The sequence below is a fragment of the Manis pentadactyla genome, chromosome 14 (assembly GCF_030020395.1).
Source record: "Manis pentadactyla isolate mManPen7 chromosome 14, mManPen7.hap1, whole genome shotgun sequence".
Lineage (NCBI taxonomy): Eukaryota > Metazoa > Chordata > Mammalia > Pholidota > Manidae > Manis > Manis pentadactyla.
The window spans coordinates 35,400,755-35,426,767 of NC_080032.1; the positions used below are offsets into that span (position 1 = coordinate 35,400,755).

Consider the following 26,013-nt stretch of genomic DNA (forward strand, 5'->3'; position numbering starts at 1 on the left):
GAAGCCATGGACAAGAAGCTAAAAAGAAAGAAAGCAATTAAATATCAGTAATTCAAATCTTTATATCCGTTTGTCTGTCTGTTATATGTTTTTATATGAAAAGTGTTGCTAACTGTAGTCGTTATGTCTCAATTTGTATGTTTGTGTGTCTAAATGTGTAAATGAAAAATATTTTCCTACCTCAAGATGGTATTAATAAAATTGATTTAAAGACAAGTGCTTGTGAAAGCTGGGCATTCTAAAATTTCCAGAAAATTCTAATAGAAAATATTAAGCATTAATGCTAATTTAAGTTGAACTGAAATGAACATGTCCTTATGGTTGTCAGCTGCCTAGGTTTACCTAAAGTCATTTAAGTTAATGTTATTTGCTAAATCTTTCAAGAATAAAATGCTTAAAAGCTTAACTTTGTCTAATATTCAGTAAAGGTTTTGCAAGTAGTCTAGCATAGTTGTTAAGAATGAGTAAACTAAACATAGCAAGTGAACTTCTTAATAATAATTGTGTGTTACAGTGTGTATACCTACCTACAGCCTGAGAATCTTTGTGGTAACCTAAAACCTTAAAGTTTTGCTAAGTTAAGAAGATATACTTTGTGCTTAGAGATTATGCTGTAAAGCTCATGGTTACAGAAATTATAAAATGTGTTCATAAATTTGTCAATCTAAAGAATGTTAGTTTAACAGTTTACAATAGCCTACTTCTTAGTGTTCACTGAAAATTAAGGTTCCTAATGCTTTTAAGTTCTAATTAAAACTACTTAAAGTAATAAAACATTTCTCTATGCTAAAAGATGTATGTTTTAATAAGAGAAAGTATAAGGAATGGAAATTCATTCTGCATGCTAAGAATGTGTCTTTTGATAAAAGAAAGTAACTTTGTTCTAAAGTACAGCTGTTTATTTAAAGAGGGAGAACCAAATGTAAAAAAAGTTGTAGAAAGTTTGTGGAAAAATTGATATGGTCATGCTATATAAAATTAAAGCAAATGAGTCTCAGTATCAAGTACACAGCAAAATTAGAATTTTGTTTTCAGTTAAAAAGAGTAGGTTTTCTTAACTGTTAATCTGCTCTTTCTGTTGAAATATTGCAAAGGGTTCTCTAATTGTTTTATCAAAGCAGTTTCTCATGCTTAAAATCTGAATGAGTTGTCCGAGTATTTAAGAAAGTGAGATCTTAATAGTAAAAGGACTAAAAGCTAAACTATGCTAACAACTGTGTAACCTTCTTTATTTTCCTCTGAGGTATTTTGTTGTCATTCTGGTTAAATAGATAAGTATTGCTTCATAGCAACCTATAATCCTATTTAAGCAAGTGCAAAAAAAAATGCAAAAAGTTGCTTTTACCTCTAGTTAACTCTGATATTTTCCAGAGGGCCCCTGGAACATATCAGAGGAATTTTTTCTCATTGGGGAAAATATTTAGCTAATTTAGCTTATTTATCTGATATATATTTACCTAGAAATCACTGTCAAAGAGAATGATGCTAAACTTTGTTAATGAATCTTTTGTGTTACAGAAATATCCAAATTTCCTTATGTCAACTGTCTTACAGTAAGCTCTCATCAGATCTTTAGCCATTGTCATTTGTAAGTCTTTTGTCATTTATAGTCACTGTTTTATTACTCCTAAACTAGTAAAGAACTAGATTTCAGCAGAACGAGTATTAGTTACATAGGGTTAAGTAAACTAAGGAAGATGATTTTGTAGCTTTTTGTTTCAAATGTTGCTGATAAAGTGTTTTAAGCTTTTTCTCTTAAGCTGACTGCCTTTATAAGCAGAATTGAAACTTTATTTTTCTCTCTACCTGATCCCTCCAGAATTTAAAAACTCTCAGTGACTATTTTTATATTTCATGGCAGTATGTTTATTTGCACAAGTTCAATAAGAATCTGCTTTCCTTGTAAGAGGACCAATTAAAAACACTGGTTATATTACCAAAGCTTTGACTGGAACATCATATCTGAGAGACACGTGTGTAAACTCAGATATGAACAGACAACTTTAAGAAACTAAGATTGACTTTATAAAGCCAACAAAGCCCCTTAGAAGAACTGGCTTGGTACCTTGCTTACAGGGTCCCCAGCAGCCTTACCAGGTGAATAAGGAAGGTCACTTCCTGGCAGGTGCAGGAACCTCAGAATGTCTTGGAGACCTCAAGAAGAGAAGAATTCATCCAAATCTACAGGTACTGCAGGCAAAACCTGATTGCAAGTCTGGCTGGGCTTTCTGGCCTCAAGAGGCCTTTAAAAGTACAATCTGAAATTCCTTACAAAAAGTTCCAGCAAAGCACATTTAAAAGAGCCTATGTAATCAAGAGCCTATGTAATCAATTGCTCTTCTTGCTGCACTTATGCAAATAATCAAGCCAACTGTTAATTATTTTCTTAATCTGTCTACTTCTAATAAAAATGAGGGTGATTTTAGAGAAAAGTATTGTTTCAATAATGCAGTCTTAACTGCATCTATACTAAATCCTAATACTAGTCATTGAGATGTAAACTCGATCCAGAATTCTAGTTTCCCCATGATGCCTGGCTATGATTCTCAATTAGACTCTTCATATTTCTAGTTCTCATATTCAGCCATGCATTCTTAATCTCATCAAGTTTGTCCTTCCAGAATAGAAGCGCCAACCTTCTGAAGCCCTCTCAACTGACCAGTGATGGAACCTAGCTGCACCCTTTACTGCGCCCCCTCTCAGCATGAAGCAGCCAGAGTGGTCATCGTCCCTTTTCCCTAGCAGCAGCTAGAGTCTGTAGAAGAGAAAATGAAACAGGAACCATAGGCTTGGACAGAGTAGAGTGAGGGCCTCTAAAGAAAGCAGGGCAAAATATTTGCAATCAGAGCAATATAACTACATGCTAACCCCACCCCCACCCCCGCCACGACGCCCCATGTCAGCCAGAAGCAGCCAAATCAAGTTGGCGCCCATTATAACCAAAAGGCTGGAATGTAAGGTTGAAAGCACCGAAGGGAGGGGTGAGCATTTCGGTCACTGATGACGTGCCAAAGTCCCCGGCTGCTGCCCCCTACCAACCTGAAAAATGTGCCTTAGGCTAGCCAATCCTCACTCCGCTGTAAATCTAAGCTCTGCCTCCCCCTGTCTTCTTTAAAAACTCGCTGCCTGCCCTGCTGGGCGTGACTTTCCTAGCCTCCATTTTCGTAGACTGGGGAACCTCGCCCGGGGCATTCAGATAAACTGCCTGGCCCTTTGTTGCCTCTCTTTGCCTCCTTATTTCGGCTAGAATTTATCTTACACTTCTGTATCTCTGAAATCTAGCACATAAGCACTCAGAAGGTATTTGTTAATTAATTAATTAAACATACAAAGGGCTTATACAGGTAGTAGTAACTAGTGTTTACTAAGCATTTCATAGGTACTTCCAGCATTATTCTAATGCCATCAGATTATCGTATAACTTGAAGAGTATTTAGTTATAACTTAAAGACCATCTAGTGTGATCCTTTAGTTACATAAGATCAGAAGGGTAAATGGAGATTACAGAGCTAAGAGCAGCAGTCATTTTTGGTCATAGGGACAGGTAGGGCTGAATCTAGACTCCAGAACTACATTTCATTTTTTTCTACACCTCCTACTGCAGCTGGTTACTGGCAACTAGAGTATAAAATTCTAGTAGACAGAACCCTCTTTTTATATTCTTCTGCAGTCCTTTATGAATGGAATCTTTAGACACCCAAGGAATAATTACCACAGTACTCGATGGAGGCCCAGTTTTAGGAAAACTGCAGCCAGTTAAAGGTGGAAGAAACTTTACAAGTCAATACAATGTGAAACATGGGAAGAGACAAAAGCTTGAGAACACAGAAAAGAGTCAGATTTCTTTGAATTTGGAGAGTAATAATTTTTTGCTATTACTCTTTTGTTATTGTGAACATGTCAAATGTCGATTTTCATTGAATTTATTAACTTGTTCAACTGAAATTGATCACCCACTCTTTTTTTTTTGTCAAGAACCCAGGGAAAACACAAATAATCTTGGAACTTTTTGTGTAGTAAGAGAGACAGATATACAAGTAACTATTACATTGTGGTTGGAAATAATTGGTAGAAGGTAAATGCAGTGTGCATTTAGAATGTAGTATAGACTACTTTATACCCACTGAAGTGGCTAAAGCTACTAACCCTGATCATGCTAAATATCCTGGAGTATGTGGGGCAACCAGAACTCTCAGGCACGGTTGGTAGTGAGAATGTAGTATGGTCCAGCCACTTTGGAAAACAGTTTCACAGTTTCTTCTGAAGTTAAACATACACCTATCTTAAGACCTAGTATTTCTGGTACTTGGTGTTTACCCAAGAGGAATGAAAACATGCACCGACACAATGACTGTTACGCTAACAGTTATAGCAGCTTTATTCATAATTATGGGACCAATGCAGATGCCTTTAAACAGCTGGGCCTTCCATACAAAGGAATACTATTCAACAATAAAAATGAACTGATGTACCAACAGCACTGGATGAAATCCCAAAACATGCTGAGAGAGAAAGAAGCCTGACTCAAAAAAATACAGGCATGCCCTTTTAAAAATTATTATTGCATTTCACTGTACTGGGCTTTGGGGATACTGTGATTTTTGTTTTTTGTTTTACAGATCGAAGGTTTGTGGCAACCCACGTTTTATCAATTACGGTCAGTTTTCCAACAAGCATTTGCCCACTTTGTGTCTCTCTGTCACATTTTGGTCATTCTCCCAGTATTACAAACTTTTTCATTGTATTTGTTATGGTGATCTGTGATCAGCGATTATGACTCACTGAAAGTTCAGATAATAGCATTTTTTACAAAAGTATTTTTTAATTAAAATATGTAGTTTTTTAAGGCATGAAGTTATTGCACACCTAGCCGACTACAGTGTAAACATATGTTATATGCCAGGGAAGCCAAACATTTAATTTGACTTGCTTTATTGTGATATCCAACTATTGTGGTGATCTGGAACCTGGTCCGCAAGCGCCGGGGTTTTCCGGTTCAGATGTACCAAGTTATGTAAAGTCAAAGAACAGGGAGGACTACACTAAAGCGACAGAAATCCGAGTAGAATTGCCTTGGGGCCAGTGGTTATTTATGGGAAGTTCCGGAAGTTATGGGGTGGTGGTTACACTGGTGAATACATTTGCCAAAACCCATGGACTCTACACCTAAAATAATATCTGTGCATTTTACTCTATGTAAACTAAGTCAGTTTAAAAAAGAAAAAAGAAACATTACATGGTAACACAACCAGGGGTCAAGATTTTTTTATGAGAAAGCGTAATTTACAAGGTTAAGAAAGCGGGGGCGGTGGTGGAGGGGGATTCCAAGAACCAGAAACTTTCCCAAGTACGGATTCCACGAGGAAGAAGTTGGAAGCGCTCCATATCGCAGAGAGCGGGGACCGGGCACTGCCGCACAGGCGACGGAGGACGGCCGGCCCGGGATGCCCACGCAGCAGATTCCGAAGATCGCTCCAGCCGGGAGCCTTCCGCCCTTGCGACGCCCGATCCCGCCGGGCGGTGCTCGCAGGCGTCGCGCTGACGTCACGCGCGTGCTGACGTCGGCGGCGGCCGCGGCCTCTGAAGCCGGCCGAGTCTCGGGGGGCGCCGAGTTTGACTAGTTAGGGGTCCGCTGGGTTCCTGGCGCTGCTCCTCCGCCCGCCGCGCCCTGCGAGGCGCGCTCAGCCGGACGGCGCACGTCCCGCACGTCCCCGCGGGGCCCCGCACGGGCGGCTGGGCGGCGCTAGGTGAAAGTCGGCCGCTGGCGGGCGGGCGGGCGGTTGGCCATGGAGCCCCGCAGCATGGAGTACTTCAGTGCCCAGGTGCAGCAGACGGACGTCGGCGGCCGCCTGCAGGCAGGCCAGGAGCTGCTGCTCCACCTGGGCACCCCCGGCGCCGTCCCGGACCTGGAGGAGGACTTGGGCCGCCTGGGCAGGACGGTCGACGCGGTCACCGGCTGGGTGGGCTCGAGCAACTACCGGGTAAGCGGGCGGCGCGGCCGGGCCTCACGCCCTCCGCGGGCGGCCCTTTCATCTCGGACGGCGCCTGGCGCCACCTGCGGGAAAACGTGGACCCAGGGTCCCCCCACCCCCCGCACCCTGCTGGCGAGCCCGCCGCTCCGGACCACAGCTGGACCGCCTTCGCGTCCGGATCGGTTGTTCCGCGGCGATTCCGTGACACGGCGCGGAGTTACTTGGCGTTGGGATACAATGTTTAATCGCCTATTTTACAAAATCAGTGATGATTTACATACATAAAGGGCTCGAAGATTTGTTACATGTGTACATCTGTGTGAACACTATCCTAGACTGAGACAGGACCTTAGGATACAGTTTTTCATTTGGAAAGAAGCCAGGTTAATCCTGATTCGGATTTTTATCCTACTTAATGTACTACTTTTTCTTTTATAACTTTTGTGTCTGGAAGGTTGTGTTTTTCGTCTCTAAAACATCTTTATAGAGCTTAATCAGGTGCCTGATTAAGTTTACTGTTAAATCGAACCAAAGGTGCCTACCCCAGGGCATTATTTGCTTTTAATTTATCGTCGACGGAAAGCAGTTGAACGCTTCCTGTATTTTGTTTTGCCTCACTTGAGATCTGACTCGGGTTTGAAGCTGTGTCCAAGCAGGTTAGCTGATGCTGAAAAAAACCTAAGAGGATGAGGTACCAAAAAAAAATCTGTCAGTTTCAGAAGAGCCGGTTAGTTGGTAGGGTTGTAATGCAGCCACGCTGGGAGACCAGGTAAAGATTCTGTAATTAGCTTGTACTGTAGTTTTTAGCAGATACTTTTCTTTCTAGTCTTCTGGTGGCAGTGTTGCTTTAAAATGCCGGCCCAAGTCTCCTGTGGGTGAAGTGATTCTTAGTATTTATTACATACGTATAACCCAGCTGTACTTTGAAAGTTTTATCCTCATATGGAAGAAAGACATGTCTAGAATTATTATGCAGATTTAATGGTGAGGCTTTGATTTGATGAGGATAATAAACAATTGTAGAATTAACCATTTTTATCATCTGTTGCATACTATTTTTTTTTAACTTTGGAAGGAAATAATGTATAATTACTGTTTGGGGGATTATTTTTAGAAATAAGATAAGTTACTAGTTTGCTCACCCTGTAAGAAGAGCATATACACACAAGATTTCTGATTTTCTGTTGCTGATAGGCTGTTGTGGGAAGTGAGCTCTTTGGTAGTGCTTTGGTGATGTGTTGCCTTCTTGTGCACTGGCTGTAGGGGGGTTGGCTTTGGGCCATTTCACTCTTCAGATGCACCATCAGTCATCAGTGAATGGTACACTCTGGGCTTCTATAGAATACTACAGTATCCCAGTTTAACTTTTCTGTCTCTAAGTACTACGTCCACTTGGTGCTGTTTTTCTTTTAACTGGTCCGTAAGAATTAGAACTCATCAGCACGCTGACCCCGGTTCCACCTATTTACTGCACATTCTTTCCATGCTCCTCGCTGGATACTGTAGCCTGAGACTGTTTCAGCAATCAGAAGAGAAGAACACCACAGGCTCCCACAACCGTATACACACACATACTTCTTTGTGGCTATGCCTATGTATTCCACCTTCTCCCTTCGGGTGAATGGCCTGTCTGTCTGACTTTTGACACCGGTTGTTTTTCCTTCCCTCCACATGCACATTAGATCCTATGCCCTCTTGCCTACTCATTCCTATTGATTCATCAGTTCTTCTCTTTCCTTCCTGAATTACACGTTCTTTCTACTGAATGCTGTATGAAAGCTTTTCTGACATTGTCAGAGGGCACTCTAATCAGTTTGTTATTTGAGTTTTGTAAATTAAGTTGCCAAACTAGTCATTTTTTATTCAAGATAAAATAAAACTTTTTAATGAAAAAAGTGTCAGTTTTTTGAACATACACACAAATAGAGAATTAAATTTAAGATTATGCTGAACAAAATATTTTTCTTTAGATATGGTAGTACTTCAAAGTTTGAGTGTCTCCATAACTGACATCATTGGTTCGATGAACTTGAGTGACTGTAGTCCATGATGGGCATTGTTCTAGATACTGAGCTGTGAACAAGATTAGCAAAGCTTTCGTCCAGCCCTATTTGGATATTGAAGATCTACCATATGTAGACACTCTTCTAGGCCCTTTGGATACAACAATGAAAAAAAAAATTCTTGCCTTTGTGGACTTAGATTCTAGTTGGGGAAGAGGAGTAGACAAATATCTATCTGTGGATGGTGGTAAGTGATTTGGAGAAGAGCAGCGAAGGGAATGGTGGGCAGGATGCAGATGTTGGAATTTTAAATAGTTTGGTCACTGAGGATGTCACTTGAGAGGGTGATTTAAAGGATGGGAGAGTGCGATCCCTGCGGTTCTGGAAGAGGAAGGCAGAGGAGGATACAAATTAGATAACTTGAGGTAAGTGCTTGTAAACCAACTGATGTGAAAGGATGAGGGTGAGATGGGACCTGGGTAGCCAAGAAAGTGAGATGAAATGTAAGCATAGACATAAAAGAAATAACAAGAATGAAGAATGACAAGGCAGAGGAAACTGCAAAGGCAGAGTCCCTAGTTCTGTGGAGGAACAAAAAGAAGGCCAGCATAGCTAGAGCTTCAAGTGAGTGAGGTGTTGAGGAAGGTGACATTGGGGAGGCAGGTGGGAAGAGCCTCAGGTTTCTTTCAAGTCAGTGGAGAGTTTCACGTAGGAGGGGCAGATGTATGGAGAGTGGGCTGTGAGGAAGCAGCAAAAGAGGCAGGGATATGATGGTGGCTCGGCTCGGCTCAGGTTGGTTCGGTAGCAGTGGCGATGCTGAGAGTGAGATCTGGGATGTGATTTTGTGGTGGAGCCAACAGGATGCCCCCTTCTCCCCCACACACGCACCTTGGGCTGAGTGAGAGTTGAATAAGAGGGATTAGGGGTACCTTTCTTGAGCACTGAAAGAAGTTGCTGTTTACTGAGATGCAGAGGACAGCAAGCCTGGTAAAGGAGTAAGCAGTTGGGTTGAATGGAAGGTTTGAAAAAGTTTAACATGAGGTGAGACGTTAAGTAGACGTTTGGGGCCTTAAACTCAGTGGAGAAAGATCGAAGATGAAAAATAAGGGAATACGATTTTATTTATGCCCTGGCATTTGACTTTTTGGCAGTTCCCAAATTTTAAAAGGGTACATGGCAATAAAATTTCCCTCAGAAAATGCAGTTAAATACGATGACCACCATTTTTAAAGAGTCCTTTGTATCAGGCACTGTCCCAACAGCTTTATATGCATTATCTCATTTATCTTTAAGGTGGCCTTAGAAAGTCAGTACTGTTATTTCCTCATTTTGTAGAAAAGATGTATGTTGCCTCAGGTCATAGATCTGGTAAGTGGGCAGAGGAGCACTTGAAGATAAGGAAATGAGGATTTTGCTACTCTTCCTTTTCTGTACTTTTGTAAACCTCTTCAATATCCTATCCTTTGTCAGCCCTACTTTAAATTTTCATATTATGTATCTGCAACTATAACAGTTAAGTTGACTCTAAAAGTGGAGAAAATAAATAGCATTAAATTATAACTAGGTAATGCTGGGCTAAGTGATGTGCTAGGGTTTCAAGTCTTCTTGGAATCTAAAATCAGCCTCTTTGCCACTTGAAGGATGATACTTTACAATGTCAGTGTCACCTTGTGTATTTCTTATAAGCCATCAATTTTTTAGTTTGCTTAAAAAAAAAACGTGTTTGAGATCTGTTGGTAAATCTGGATCTTGCCTATTCCTTTTCCTGCAGTATATAGGAAGAGAGTCCAGGTTGTTTTTAGTTTTTTACTATTAACATGTCCTTTTACATTGTCACCTTGCATACGTGCATGAGTGTTTGTCTAGGATGGTGATTCTGAACCCTGTCAGATTCAGTGGCCCCTGTTAATGCCCCCTTTACAATCATGAAATAAAATTTATAGATAATACCCAATACACATAATTTTTAAAAATCCCAATAATGTTCTAACTGTACTATAAAGGAAAATTACACATAATTTATAATGAGATAAAATATATTTCAACATGTAAATGTACCTGACTACCCAAGAAGCCATAATGATAGTCAGATGGCTGCACCAGTACATGTTGATTTCAATTGAGACCACCCACTCTAGGTGTGTGGTTGCTGGTGACTCAGACTGCACAAGTGGCATTACTCTTGGTTGATTGTAATATCCTAGAACTCTAAATTCTGAGCCTTATTTCTTTGAGTTAATCACCTTAAAGAGTTTGACCACCCAGCATGACATCCAATCCATTTAGCTTTTAATGGTCCCACATTCCCTCTTGCCTGAGCTTAAATATCCTGGTCAGTCGTGCCCTTACATTTATCCTTAATTCTCGTCTCCCTCCTTACTCTAGCTTTATTGTCCTTACCTGATAAAAGGCAATCCTGGTTAACCTATGCCTTCTCCACAGCTGCACCAATGCAACTGAAGGTGGATGGAAAAAAACACAAGACCTCTAATTGGTTTCATTTTAAATTTGTAACCTTCAAGTGGGCCCTTCATGGTGCCTGGCAATGATACTATAATTTCTTAGTTCATTCATTCTTTCAATTAGACAGCTCTCTTACACCTGTTTCTCTCCCCTCAGACCTACCAATAGCTCTTCTTCCATCATTGTCAGATGATGATCTTGCTTCCTACCTCACTGAGAAGGAATTGGAATTTCTTGAGACTCCCATTACCATTTGTCCCCACTTCCCAGCATTTATACCCATAGCAGTCTCTCATTATTTGTTGAATTAGGAAATGAAAGCACACTCACTTGTACTTTCATTTCCTAATTCAACAAATAATGAGATTATTATAATTGTCACCTTGATTTACCAGCTGGCTGCATTTCTGGAAAACTGGTATACTAAAACCACGCCCTCCGCACAACCCCTTTCCCAAAAAAGAGTTAAGTGCTAGGCTTCTGATGATTTCAGACAGGGTTCTGTTTATTTGAATAGCCATGTACCTTTTGGCGGCACAGCTCCAAATGTCTGCATTAGTGTGTTGTACTCCCCACCTCCCCATTGAAAATAACTCTGTTCTTGGGTATAGGTCTCAAAGTGGAAGTACTGGGTTATACTACCCCTGTCTTGTTCTCCTCATTCTACCTAGAATTAATCAGTATCTTTAATTTTAAGTCATTTGATTCCCTCCTTTTTTGAGGAAAATAGTTTTATTATTTATATAAAAATAGCCTGATAATTCTTTTTAGGTTTTTAAAATTTGTAAGCCATCAGGCTTTACTCGTTCGGTCTGTGCTCACATGTCCACTTATCAATTACTGTATCTCACTATTTACCATTTTCTTGAACGCTGAGTTAATCTGTGGAAGAAAGGTCTCAAAAACCTATAGTATTTCCTAACGAGAGAAGGAGCATTACAGGAATATGCCTGTTATGAACAATACATACCGTTTTTCTCTTCCACCTGTGGTGGGAGAACATCTGTGGTTATGAATTGAGTTTATGTCCTTCCTAGATTTCAAGAACTCTTGTTGTCAGGCTGACTTTTACATGGAAAGTTCATAGTTGTGATTCTTAAATTGGGGGTAGGCATGTAGTTACTGAGCTCTATTGTTGGTTGACATTTCTGATTTAAACTATTTGGAAGATCAAACATTACATTGAATTGAGTCTGTAGCCAAGGTGACAGTCTGCATTTAAGTTTATTGCCATCAGATTACTCAAAATTGTTCAACTTCTTGTGATTCAGAGGTGAAAAAGGAGAAAAAGAATGAGAAAATGACCCAAAGTTCTTAGGGTTAATAACATACAATTTTTTTAAATGTTTGTTTTATGACTTTCAAACATTGAAGTTGAGCATGCATGGTTTTAACCTCAAATTTGTTTTTTAGAGCTTCTGTTTTTCTACCTGCTAAGAATTACGTTATTTTTGCTTTTATATTTTATATGATAATGTGTTTATGTTTTTGCTTTTATATTTCATTTGTATCTGTTATAAAGTACATTACTTTCACTTTTATATTTTAAAGGATCTGAATGGAGGCATTTGCATTTCTAAGGAAGTGATGAGGAACAAATTGGAATATTGCTCTAGTTGTTTTCTCTTCTTTAATGAGGGTTTTAATATTCTACTGAAAGGACCCTTATCCAAGATGCAGGCTAAGTTAAAAGATGCCCAATTGGAAAATTAGGAAAATTATTATACCTCCATGGTAAATCTTGATATTTGCTATATCAGACTTACCTGCCATGTTTTTCAACAGTCCATTGGCTATTTGGGTCTTTACTTACTAATCCGTGTGAATTTTAGAATTGGCTAGTCAAGTTGCACCAAAATATGGAGGTTTTATTGTAATTACATTGAATATCATCTTTTCGAGGGAAGATTTTATATCTTTACAATATTGACTTTATTTTATTTTAGGCCTTCTTTAAACTACCTTTCATTAATGTTTCATTATTTTCTCCAAGTAGGTCTTATGCACATTATTAGATTTGCTCCTAGGTAATTTATAGTGTTTGAGAGTATTGTAAATGCTATTTGTCCTTTATGTTTTTGGGCTTATAGAAATGGAATGGCATTTTGTGTATTGACTTTTTGGCCTGGCTACTACTTAAAATTAAAAACTTTTTTTTTTCTGCTATTGTGGATCCTTTCAGTTTTTCTGTACATACAGTAGTCCCCTGTTATCCATGCAGGATACTTTTCCAAGATTGCCAGTAGATGACTGAACTGTAAATAGTATTGAATCCCCTGTATACTACGTTTTTTCTATACATACATACCTATGATAAAAGTTTAATTTATCAGTTAGGCACAGTTAAGGTAGTAACAATAACTGATAATAAAATAGAAAATTATAACAATATATTGTAATCAAAGTTATATGAATCTGTCTCTTAAAATATCTTACTGTCCCTTACTTACCCTTCTTGTGATGATGTGAGATAATAAAATGCTTACGTGATGAGGTGATGTGAGGTGAATGACGTGGGCACTGTGACATTTTAGGCTGCTTATTGACCTGACCGTGCATCAGATAGAGGATCCTTCCTTCCGGAACACAGTTGGCTGTGGGTAACTGAAACCGTGGCCAAGGGGATACTACCATATGACAATAGACAATAACAACAGGCTTTTTTCTTTCCATCACTTTGGTTTTGCTTGGTTTGGGAGCATTGGCTGGGACACTCAGGACACAGTTGAATAAAAAGTGTGGGCATCCCTGAATTGTTCCTGGGATTCAGGAGTATGTTGTAGCATTTTACCACTAGGAATCATGTTTGCTGTAATTTTTTTTAAACTGTTTGTTTTCGAGATTTTGAACTGTAAATGTAGAAAGAAAAAAAATACAGATCCAAGTACAATACTCATCAGTTTGTGGCCAATTCTGTGCCATCACTTTGTCATAAATCATAGACATATTGTTTCATCCGTTAAGTTTTTCTAGTTAATGTCTCAAAAGTAAGTGCTCTTTAAAAAATCATTAACCTGGCCTCAGTACCATTATCATATGTTGAAAAATTCCTTGATGTCAAACATCCAGGCTTCAAATTTCCAATTTTTTTAATATGTACAAATTTTTTAATGAATTAATTGTTAAAAAATCAAGATCCAAATAAGGTTCACACATTGTGATTTGTTAACATACTAGTTTCCTATTGTTACTTTAACAAATGACCACACAGTAGCTTTAAACAACATACATTTATTTTCTTATAGTTCTGGAGGTCAGAAATTGGGAATGGTTGCACTGTAGTAAAACCAAGGTTTCAGCAGGTTTCAGCAGATCCTAAACCACATTGAAAGTTCTTTTTGCCATGTAAGGTCACATAGTCACAGGTCCTGGAGGTTAAGATGTGATCACCTTTGGAAGGACATTATTTGCCTCCCTAACTTACCTTGTTTATTAAATCTATTCGAGTCTGTTTCTCCTTCAGTCTTTCTTTTTTAAAATTCTTGGATTCTGTTTGTGGTAGAGTTTCCCACAAACTGGATTGTGCTTATTTCATTCCTGTGATATTTGTTCCCTCTGTATTTTTTCTAACTTGGTATTTGGATCTAAAGCTTGATCAGATTCACCTATGACCCCCATTTCCTGTTAGGGGCCTTTAGGGGCATCTGTCTTTTCTTAGATCTCGGGTTAGTTAACTATTCTACAACCTCAGCTTCCAGATGGATTCAAGAATAGTTATGTTTTTGCAGATTATTTGGCTTTCTCTTATTACAGTGGGAATCATGTTTTTTCCAGTTTCTCCATCATAGACAGAAACTGGAATTCCTCTATATTAAAGGCACTCTTTTAATTTTTTACTGTCTCATTTAGGTAAAATTGTATAGTCAGTAAACATTACAGGAAAGTTGTATAGTCAGTAAACACCTGTGTATGCCTCACCTAATTTTCCAATTGTTAATATTTTGCAAAATATGCTTTATCACTATCTTCCTGCACATTTACATGTTATTATTGTTGTTATTATTACTATTGTTGAGCCATTTGAGAATAGGGTGCCTTCACCTCATGACTCTTCACCCATGAAAATTTCAGTCTCCTTATTTTTTTGAAACTTGGTAGTATATGAAGGTCTTTATATGTCAACAATTACATACTGATATTAAAGTATGCTTTGGTAATATGTATTCATTAAAATTTCTTTTTGTCTGTAGGTATCATTAATGGGATTGGAAATTTTAAGTGCCTTTGTGGACAGATTATCAACACGATTTAGGTCCTATGTAGTAATGGGTAAGTTAACTTTATTTAAAAATCATAATAGGTTTTGACATACTATTTTAATTTTTAACATAATTAGTTTTAAAAAATGCAAAAATGTGATTTTGTACCCAGAAATCTGGTTGAGATCTAGATTGAGATTAGTATTTTAGTTTATCCAGACATAAAAGATTTTAAGCCTATTTAAATAAATAATTATATTCCCTTTGAGACAAAAAGCAAAGAAAAGCAAAACCTTACTAAATATGCTGCTTATAAATTTTGACTTCACATTTTCAAATTTTTTTTACTGTACCTTTTTTGTAATATATTAAAAATTTATAATAAAACTTAGAGCACCTCTTTACAGACTATCTGCAGTGAAGAACCAGTTCTTTCACTGTTACTCTGTTACAGACCAATATTTTATAAAATACAATAAAAGTAAATTACAGCAAAAAAAAGATGCAAGGCCCAATTTTTTATTATTAGATTTAACAAACAAAATTACTTTAGTCAGATTGTTTCAAAAACATTATCTTATAAACACTTTACGTTTTTTGCCACAGATAGTTTGTAGGCTGGTTCTAGGCTGCCAGCGATACTGTGAGCAACACTTATAATGTCTTTGCTGTACTGCACAGTGCCCGAGTACAGCTCTCCTCTTTGTAAAGCAGTTAGGGTTACAAAGTTGGCTCTGACTTACTTTCTAAACCCGAGTGACCTTCATGTGCCATGGAGTGCTTTGTTGGGTGTATTTGCTTTCTGGTACATAGAAACATTTAAGGATAACCTCAGATGTTTGTGATTTTCTTTTATGGATTAAGTTAATGCTTCATAATGTATATCACACTTATTTTTGAATTATCTTTGGTCAGCTTTATTTTTCATATTTGGTATGACGCCAAATTCTGCCAGTTGCTTCTTTCATTTTTATTGTGTAGCTGTCCTTTCAGCAGAACCATCTGAGTGAGCTTCCCTGTCTTTATTATTCCGTTTTTCATCATTCCCTGTTTCCAGTTCATTCTTTGAATGAATAGCTTCTGAAAAGATGACAACTTTACCAGTCTTCTGCTTTAAATCCTATGATAGATGTTAAAAACTGCCCTGCAAACATGTTTTACTTCCTTATGTGTTTTCTTAAAACATTCTGAGTCAGAGTTTAAAATTAGGGGGTTTTCCATAAAAATTCACATTAATGGCATGTCTTGAAAAATTTGACAGTGTGGTAGTCCTTATCTTCCACTCCCACATGTGGTTATTGACTGAAGCTTTTTCATAGCTTCCCTTTTGTCTGGGTCATGAGCTTTCCAATTATTAAGTCCCACCCATCTCCTCTTGTCACCTTATAAGTGAGAATATCATTACAGTGCACCAAGGCTGTAATACTGCACTTCTGAGACCTGGTTGATTTTTTTTTCTCCCTATTGTTTGCATGAAATATCTTTTCCATCCCTTGACTTTTAGCCTGTGTTTGTCTTTGGTTTGAGGTGAGTCTCTTGTAAGCAGCATATAGATGGGTCTTGCTTTTTTATCCATTCTGTTACTCTGTGTCTTTTGATTGGTGCATTCAGTCCATTTACATTTAGGATGATTATTGAAAGATATGTACTTATTGCCATTGTAGGCTTTAGATTCGTGGTTACCAAAGGTTCAATAGTAGCTTCTTTACTATCTAGCCGTCTAACTTAACTCTCTTATTAAGCTATTATAAACACAGTCTGATGATTCTTTATTTCTCTCCCTTCTTATTCCTCCTCCTCCATTCTTTATATGTTAGGTGTTTTATTCTGTGCTCTTTTGTGTTTCCTTTGACTGCATTTTTGAGTAGTTGATTTTATTTTTTGCCTTTAGTTAGTATTTGGTTGGTCTGCTTTCTTTGCTGTGATTGTATTTTCTCTGTTGACATCTATTTAGCCTTAGGAGTGCTTCCATCTCGAGCAGTCCCTTTAAAATACCCTGTAGAGGTGGAGCAGCCTACGGGTTTATCCCCTAAGCTGCTGAGAGCGGGGTCGCCGTCAGGGTAGCCCAGAGCCCTGTAGGGAGAGGCAGGCGTGCCGGGTGTGCTCTCCTGCGAGTGGCACCCTTTTGCCCCTTGCCCCGGTTTCTTCTGCCTGCGCCGGGCAGCTGCACGCTGGCGACAGCCTTTGTGTCTGGCCTGGGAGGTTGCGCGCCGGGATGAGATTCTGTGCAGCTGCTGTGGGCGCGGCCGCTCCCGGGCTGCTCTGCCGCCACTGCAGGCACGCTCGCTGGCCGCTGCTGCCGCCAGCATGCGTGCCTGCTCCCAGGCCGGCTGCTGCCGACGCTGGCTCGTGCGCCCGCTCCTGGGCCACTTGACCTCCGCCGCCGCAGGCTCGCGTGTCCAGTCCTGGGCTGCTCCACCACCGCCGCTCTCAGGCTACTGGGCCACTGTGTCGGGGCCCGCGCCAGCTGGGGGAATGACTGGCAGGCTGCTTATCGCCGTGAGGGGCGTCAGAGCTGCGCTGCCGCCCGGAGGGTTAGGTCGCCTGGAGCTCCCCGGGATTCCCAGCTGCTGGGCTGAGTGTGCCGGGATGATTCTGTCCAGCTGTGAGGTCCCTGTCCCTTTAAGACTTTCAAAAAGCACTCGCTTTTCTTTTGTCCCAGGGGAGCGGATTGTGGGGGACCCGCTCATGGATTTTGCTTTTCCGTTTCTCCCGTATCCAGCACTTCCAGCACTTCGTGCACTGTGTGTCTGCGCTCTTGGTGTGGATAACTAGAGCTGGGTATTTAGCACTCCTGGGCTTTCACCCCCTCCCTGCTCTGAGTCATTTCCTCCCGCCTGGGAGCTGCGGTAGGGAGAGCGCTCGTGTCCCGCCGGGCTGCGGCTTGTATCTTACCCCCTTCGTGAGATGCTGAGTTCTCGCAGATGTAGATGTAGCCTGGCTGTTGTACTGTATCCACTCGTCTTTCTTTTAGGAATAGTTGTATTTGTTGTATTTTAAAAAATGTATATGGTTTTGGGAGGAGATTTCCACTGCTCTACTCACGCCGCCATCTTGGCCCCTCCCAGACCTGGTTGATGTTTTTGGTGTTTCCTGTACCTCCCTCACTGTAGGCATTTATGTTTGTGACCCCTACCTTGTTGGTTTAAATTGTTTTTGTGACCACACAATTGTGGAAAATTTTCAAACAAAAAAAGTGCTATTTACAGTTAAACTGATCACGAACCCTGGTTTTATGATAACTGTATTCATAGAGGATCTCATATTTTATAAATCTTAGATAGTTTTAATCCAAAGTAGTGATACAGAGAGAGTATGAGAAGAGTTAGGATACCTGGCTATCAGTTTTGCATCTTGTACAATACTAAAATAATAAAATAATAAAATAAGCTAATGGCTGTACTTTAAAAGTCTTTCCTGTTTCACTGTTCAGATTCCAGTCTGTGATAGATGCATTCATTGCTTTAACAAGTTCTTATTGAGAGTCTACAGGGTGAAAAGCTCTGTTTGGGATTCCCAATAATTACCAGTTGAATGTTCATCATGTTGAATGATGATTCAGTGTCATATTGTACACAGATATTTTAGTTTATGTTTTGTTGACACTTCTGAATGCTGATCCTGGGATTGGCGCGGGTGATTTTTGCCAGCTTCATGTTGTCCTCTTCACTAGCCGTATGAGGGATAGGCCTACATTCCTCCTTACTTTACAGATGAGGAAACTTGGAAGTTCAGAGAAGTTTAATATCTTGCATGATTAATAACTGGTAAAGCAAAGAGTAAAATCATTTTCTGTTTGACTCCAAGAGAGTATGTGTTAAAATGGCACTCTAATGCAAAAAATTATGAGTTTTGGTTCACTGTAATACTAAGTTTATGTAGTGTGGGTTTTTTGTATGTGTTTGTTTTTTATAATTTAAAAACTTAGTTTTTTATACTGAAGTGAACAACCCTTTTTGGGGCCAACATTTTCCTTTTGGAGGTGAATTCCACCTCTCAGTAATGCAGTGTCTCTTCTCTTGTTTTTTTCACTGCTGTTACGTGATTGTTAAAACACACACACACACACACCCTGCCTTGTTTAAATTTTTTTTGTGACCACACATATTGTGGAAAATTTTCAAACAAAAAAAAGTACTATTTACAGTTAAACTGATCACGAACCCTGGTTTTATGATAACTGTATTCAGTAGAGGATCTCATATTTTATAAATCTTAGATAGTTTTAATCCAAAGTAGTAATACAGAGAGAGTATGAGAAGAGTCAGGATACCTGGCTATCATTTTTGCATCTTGTACAATACTAAAATAATAAAATAAGGTAAACACACACACACACACACACACACACACACACACACACACACACACACACACACACACACACACACACACACACACACACACACCTTAATTACAAATAAGTGGAAGTCATTATGAGTGGAGCCTAACATTGTTAAGGTTAGTTAAACCCTGGTTTCACTATTTGCTCTTTGTGTGACTTGGGCAAGAACTTTAAGCCCTCTCGGCCCTCTCTCACAAATGGGACTACCCTATTTCATAGGATTGTTATGAGGATTGAGATAATTCAGTGCTTAGTACATAATAACATCTAACATTTATTAGTGTTTATCATAGTCTTCTGTCTCTCAGAAGCTATCAGAACCAAAGTTCCACAGTAGCCAATCCTGTAGATGTTGATGTGTTTCTTTTTTTTTCTTTTTTTTTGGTATCATTAATCTACAGTTACATGACGAACATTACGTTTACTATATTCCCCCCATCACCAAGTCCCCCCCACATACCCCATTACAGTCACTGGCCATCAACATAGTAAGATGCTATAGAATCACTATTTGTCTTCTCTGTGTTGTATAGCCCTCCCTGTGTCCCCTCCATATTATGTTTGCTAATAGTAATGCCCCCTTTTTTTCCCCCCTTATCCCTCCCTTCCCACCTATCCTCCCCAGTCCCTTTCCCTTTGGTAACTGTTAGTCCATTCTTCAGTTCTGTGAGTCTGCTGCTGTTTTGTTCCTTCAGTTTTCTTCTTTGTTCTTATACTCCACAGATGAGTGAAATCATTTGATACTTGTCTTTCTCCGCCTGGCTTATTTCACTGAGCATAATACCCTCCAGCTCCATCCATGTTGTTGCAAGTCGTAGGATTTGTTTTCTTCTTATGGCTGAATAATATTCCATTGTGTATATGTGCCACATCTTCTTTATGCATTCGTCTACTGATGGACACTTAGGTTGCTTCCATTTCTTGGCTGTTGTGAATAGTGCTGCGATAAACATAGGGGTGCATCTGTCTTTTTCAAACTGGAGTGCTGCATTCTTAGGGTAAATTCCTAGGAGTGGAATTCCTGAGTCAAGTGGTATTTCTATTTTGAGTTTTTTGAGGAACCCCCATATGGCTTTCCACAATGGTGGAACTAATTTGCATTCCCACCAGCAGTGTAGGAGGGTTCCCCGTTCTCCACAACCTTGCCAATATTTGTTGTTGTTTGTCTTTTGGATGTTGTCCCTCCTTACTGGTATGAAGTGAGATCTCATTGTGGTTTTAATTAGCATTTCTCTGATGACAAGTGATGTGGAGCATCTTTTCATATGTCTGTTGGCCATCTGAATTTCTTCTTTGGAGAAGTGTCTGTTCAGATCCTGTGCCCATTTTTTAATTGGATTATTTCCTTTGTTTGTTGAGATGTGTGAGCTCTTTATATATTTTGGCTGTCAACCCTTTATTGGACCTGTCATTTATGAATATATTCTCCCATACTGTAGGATACCTTTTTGTTCTATTGATGGTGTCCTTTGCTGTACAGAAGCTTTTCAGCTTGATATAGTCCCACTTCTTCATTTTTGCTTTTGTTTCCTTTGCCCGGGGAGATATGTTCATGAAGAAGTTGCTCATGTTTATGTCCAAGAAATTTTTGCCTATGTTTTTTACTAAGAGTTTTGTGGTTTCATGACTTACATTCAGGTCTTTGATCCATTTTGAATTAACTTTTGTGTATGGGGTTAGACAATGATCCAGTTTCATTCTCTTACATGTAGCTGTCCAGTTTTGCCAGCACCATCTGTTGAAGAGACTGTCATTTCCCCATTGTATGTCCATGGCTCCTTTATCATATATTAATTGACCATGTATGTTTGGGTTAATATCTGGACTCTCTATTTTGTTCCACTGGTCTGTGGCTCTGTTTTTGTGCCAGTACCAAATTGTCTTAATTACTGTGACTTTGTAGTAGAGATTGAAGTTGAGAAATGAGATCCCCCCCCCCACTTTATTCTTCCTTCTCAGGGTTGCTTTGTCTATTCGGGGTCTCTTGTGGTTCCATGTGAATTTTAGAACTATTTTGTTCCAGTTTGTTGAAGAATGCTGTTGGTATTTTGATAGGGATTGCATTGAACTTGTTAGATTGCTTTAGGCAGGATGGCCATTTTGACAATATTAATTCTTCCTAGCCAAGAGTATGGGATGAGTTTCCATTTGGTAGTGTCCTCTTTAATTTCTCTTAAGGGTGTCTTGTAGTTTTCAGGGTATAGGTCTTTCACTTCCTTGGTTAGGTTTATTCCTAGGTATTTTATTCTTTTTGATGCAATTGTGAATGGAATTGTTTTCCTGATTTCTCTTTCTGCTAGTTCATCATTAGTGTATAGGAAAGCAACAGATTTCTGTGTATTAATTTTGTTTCCTGCAGCTTTGCAGAATTCAGATATTAGTTCTAATAGTTTTGGAGTGGAGTCTTTAGGATTTTTTATGTACAATATCATATCAGTTTGACTTCTTCTCTACCAGTCTGGATTCCTTGTATTTCTTTGTGTTGTCTGATTGCAGTGGCTATGACCTCCAGTACTATGTTGAATAACAGTGGGGAGAGTGGGCATTCCTGTCTTGCTCCCAATCTTAGAGGAAAAGCTTTCAGCTTCTTGCTGTTAAGTATGATGTTGGCTGTGGGTTTGTCACAGATGGCCTTTATTATGTTGAGGTACTTGCCCTCTATACCCATTTTGTTGAGAGTTTTTATCATGAATGCATGTTGAATTTTTTCGAATGCTTTTTCAGCGTCTATGGAGATGATCATGTGGTTTTTGTCCTTCTCTTTGTTGATGTGGTGGGTGATGTTGATGGATTTTCAAGTCTGGTCATTTTCTTCCAAAAAGAATGTAATTTCTTTTTTCCCTAAGTGTTGTTGATCTTTACTACCTCAATTCTGGTTATACTGTAGACAGTGTTACTTTGTAAAATTATTTGCATCAAATTATACACATTTAATTATCTGTGTCTATAAATAAACTAGAGAAAAATCCCTTTCTTTATCTCATTTCTTCCTCCTTCCCTTTTTAAACTAGGCCTCAGCATCCATTGCCTCAGGGAAAGGAGGGTTATACCTGCAAAGTCAAAGGAGTTAGTTTCTTTGATTTTTGAACATGCAGGATTAGATAGCGATGATGAGAATAGTGAATAACACATCATAGAGTACCTACTCAGTGCCCATAACTCTCTTGAGTAGTTTAAATGTATTATTTTAATTTTCAGTAGTCTGAGGTGAGTACTGCTGTAGACATTCATGGATTAAGGAAGTAAAAACAGATTAAACAATGTGGTCACACACCTAGCAGTACTGTTCTAAGTGGTAGTAGTAATTTAAGGGATTGTAGAAATATAATTTTGACTTTATTTTTGCCCTGTGATCTGTCTTTAGGACCTGTGCCACTGAATTCTAGCCACCCACCTCCCATTCCTTCCATCCCACCCCTGCAATAGATGTGATTTCTTTCTCATCTCAAAATCTAAGAATTGACTCTAACTTGCCTTTCTGCCTTCTTTTATGGAGTGGTGCCAAAGTCTTAGACGTATTGAAGAAAGTCTTCAGTACCAGGGGCTAGGCTTTTGTTCTGGTCACATGAGTAATGTGTCGTACATACAGTAAAATGCATATCAAACATGTACAATATGAAGAATAATTTAAAAAACAACACCTGGGGAGGAGCCAAGATGGCGTTGTGAGTAGGGCAGCAGAAATCTCCTCCCAAAACCATATATATTTTTGAAAATACAATAAATATAAGTATTCCTAAAAGAGAGAGCAGAGGATATAGTACAACAACCAGGCTACATCTACATCTGTGAGAACTCAGCATCTCACAAAGGGGGTAAGATACAAGCCACGGCCTGGCAGGACCTGAGCGCTCCCCCCACCCCAGCTTCCCAGCAGGAAGAAAGGAGTTGGAGCAGGGAGGGTGTGGGAGCCCAGGACTGCTAAATACCCAGCCCTAGTCATCCGCACCAAAACGCAGACACATTGCATGGTATGCTGGATATTAGAGAAATGGAAAAGTAAAATCTGCGATCAGGTCCCCGCAGCTGGCTCCCCTGGAACAAAAAAGAAAAGTGAGTGCATTTTGAAATTCTTAAAGGGACAGGGACCCCACAGCTGGACGGAATCATCCCGGTGCACTCAGCCGAGCAGCTGGGAATCCTGGGAACTTCAGGCACCCCAGACTCCTGGGAAACAGCGCAGCTCTGAAGCCCCTCACGACAATAAACAGCCTGCCAGTCGTTCCCCCTATGGCGTGGCCCTGCTGCGGTGGCCGAGCAGCTGGAGAGCAGCTGAGTGCCCACTCGCAGCAGCGGAGCAGCGGGGGTTCTACTGGGCATGCACGAATGCAGTGCCGGAGAAGCTGGGGATTGGCTGCACCCACAGCAACCGCCCAGAATCTCCTCCCGGCGTGCAGCTGCCAAGGCCAGACCCAGAGGCCACTGCCGACGTGTAGCTTCCCTGCACAGGCAGAGAAAACCAGGGAAAGACACAAAGGGGCGCCGGTCTTGCAGGAGACCACACCTGGCATGCCTGCCACTCCCCGCAGGGCTCTGGGCTACCCTGACAGTGACCACGCCCACGGCAGTTTAGGGGATTAATCCGGAGGCTGCACCAGGTGTACAGGTAACTGACACAGGCAGCAGAGAAGGGCAAGGTGACCAACATGCAGAAAAGGACTTTGTTCTCCTAGCTGACCCACACTCTACCTGCCTACAGCTACCTCTATTGCCATGAAAAGGCAGAATATGATCCAGTCAAGAATTACCCAGACAACCCCTGAGAGAGGGCCTGGAGAGATAGATTTAATCAATCTTCCTGAAAAAGAATCCAAAATAAATGTCATAACCATGCTGATGGACCTGCAGAGAAATATGCAAGAGCTAAAGGATCAAATAGGGAGGGAGAATACAGAAATAAAACAATCTCTGGAAGAACTTAATAGCGGAGTGGATGAGGTGCAAGAAGCCGTTAATGAAATAGAAATTAGAGAACAGGAACACAGAGAAGCTGAGGCAGACAGAGATAAAAGGATCTCCAGGAATGAAAGAATACTAAGAGAATTGTGTGACCAATCCAAACGGAACAACATTTGCATTATAGGAGTACCAGAAGAAGAAGAGAGAGAAAAAGGGATAGAAAGTCTATTTGAAGAAATAATTGCTGAAAACTTCCCCAAACTGGGGGAGGAAATAATCTCTCAGACCATGGAAGCCCACAGAACTCCCAACACAAGGGACCCAAGGAGGACAACACCAAGACATATAATAATTAAAATGGCAAAGATCGAAGACAAGACAGAGTATTAAAGGCAGCCAGAGAGAGAAAAAATGTCACCTACAAAGGAAAACCCATCTGGCTATCATCAGACTTCTCAACAGAAACCTTACAGGCCAGAAGAGAATGGCATGATATATTTAATGGAAGGAAACAGAAGGGCCTTGAACCAAGAATACTGTATCCAGCACAACTATCATTTAAATATGAAGGCAGGATTAAGCAATTCTCAGACAAACAAAAGTTGAGGGAATTTACCTCCCACAAACCACCTCAACAGGATATTTTAAAGGGACTGCTCTAGATGGAAGCACTCCTAAGGCTAAATAGATGTCAACAGAGAAAATACAATCACAGCAAAGAAAGCAGACCAACCAAATATTAACTAAAGGCAAAAAATAAAATCAGCTACTCAAAAAAGCAGTCAAAGGAAACACAAAAGAGTACAGAATAAAACACCTAACAAATAAAGAATGGAGGAGGAGGAATAAGAAGGGAGAGAAATAAAGAATCATCAGACTGTGCTTATAATAGCTTAATAAAAGAGGTAAGTTAGATGGTTAGATAGTAAAGAAACTACCCTTGAACCTTTGGTAACCAAGAATCCAAAGCCTGCAGTGGCAATAAGTACATATCTTTCAATAATCACCCTAAATGTACATGGATTGAATGCACCAATGAAAAGACACAGAGTAATAGAATGGATAAAAAAGCAAGACCCATCTGTATGCTGCTTACAAGAAATGCACCTCAAACCCAAAGACATACACAGACTAAAAGTGAAGGGTTGGAAAAAGATATTTCATGCAAAGAATAGGGAGAAAAAAGCAGGTGTTGCAGTACTTGTATTGGACAAAATAGACTTCAAAACAAAGAAAATAATGAGATAAAGAAGGACATTACATAATGATAAAGGGGTCAGTCCAACAAGAGGATGTAACAATAAATGTGCATGCACCTAATACAGGAGCACCAACATACGTGAAACAAGTACTAACAGAATTAAAGGAGGAAATATAATGCAATGCATTCATTTTAGGAGACTTCAACACACCACTCACTCCAAAGGACAGATCCACCAGACAGAAAATAAGTAAGGACACAGAGGCCCTGAGCAACACACTAGAATGGATGGACTTAACAGACATCTACAGAACTCTACACCCAAAAGCAGCAGGATACACATTCTTCTCAAGTATATATGGAACATTTTCCAGAATAGACCACATACTAGACCACAAAAAGAGCCTCATTAAATTCAAAAAGATTGAAATTCTACCAATCAACTTCTCAGACTACAAAGGCATAAAACTAGAAAGTAATTGTACAAAGAAAACAAAAAGGCTCACAAACGCATGGTGGCTTAACAACATGGTCCTGAGTAATCCTGGATCAATGACCAAATTAAAACAGATAAGGAATATATGGAGACAAATGAGAACAACAGCACAATGCCCCAACTTCTGTGGGATGCAGCGAAGGCAGTTCTGAGAAGAAAGCATATAGCAATCCAGGCCAACTTAAAGAAGGAAGAACAATCCCAAATGAATAGTCTAAAGTCACAATTATTGAAACTGGAAAAAGAAGAACAAATGAGGCCCAAAGTCAGCAGAAGGAGGGACATAATAAAGATCAGAGGAAATAAATAAGATTGAGAATAAAACAATAGAAAAAAAATCAATGAAACCAAGAGCTGGTTCTTTGAGAAAATAAACAAAATAGATAAGCCTCTAGCCAGACTTATTAAGAGAAAAAGAGAATCTACACACATCAA

The 26,013-nt window shown here is 39.7% G+C and overlaps 1 protein-coding gene across 22 annotated transcripts in view; it reads left to right on the forward strand.

Annotated features, from left to right (window-relative positions):
* Nucleotides 1-5,252: 5,252 nt before the first annotated feature.
* Nucleotides 5,253-26,013, forward strand: part of CLASP2 (cytoplasmic linker associated protein 2) — a 207,596-nt gene continuing 186,835 nt past the window's right edge. For 11 of the 22 annotated variants that reach the window (XM_057491797.1, XM_057491798.1, XM_057491794.1 and 8 more), the window contains exons 1-2: nt 5,256-5,981; nt 14,629-14,707. In XM_057491797.1, coding sequence (XP_057347780.1) covers nt 5,787-5,981; nt 14,629-14,707 — 274 coding nt within the window. In that variant the 5' untranslated portion in view covers nt 5,256-5,786. Of the gene's footprint in view, nt 5,982-14,628; nt 14,708-26,013 lie in introns of all 22 variants that reach the window. The other 11 variants (XM_057491791.1, XM_036892338.2, XM_057491792.1 and 8 more) reach the window with 5 other exon arrangements.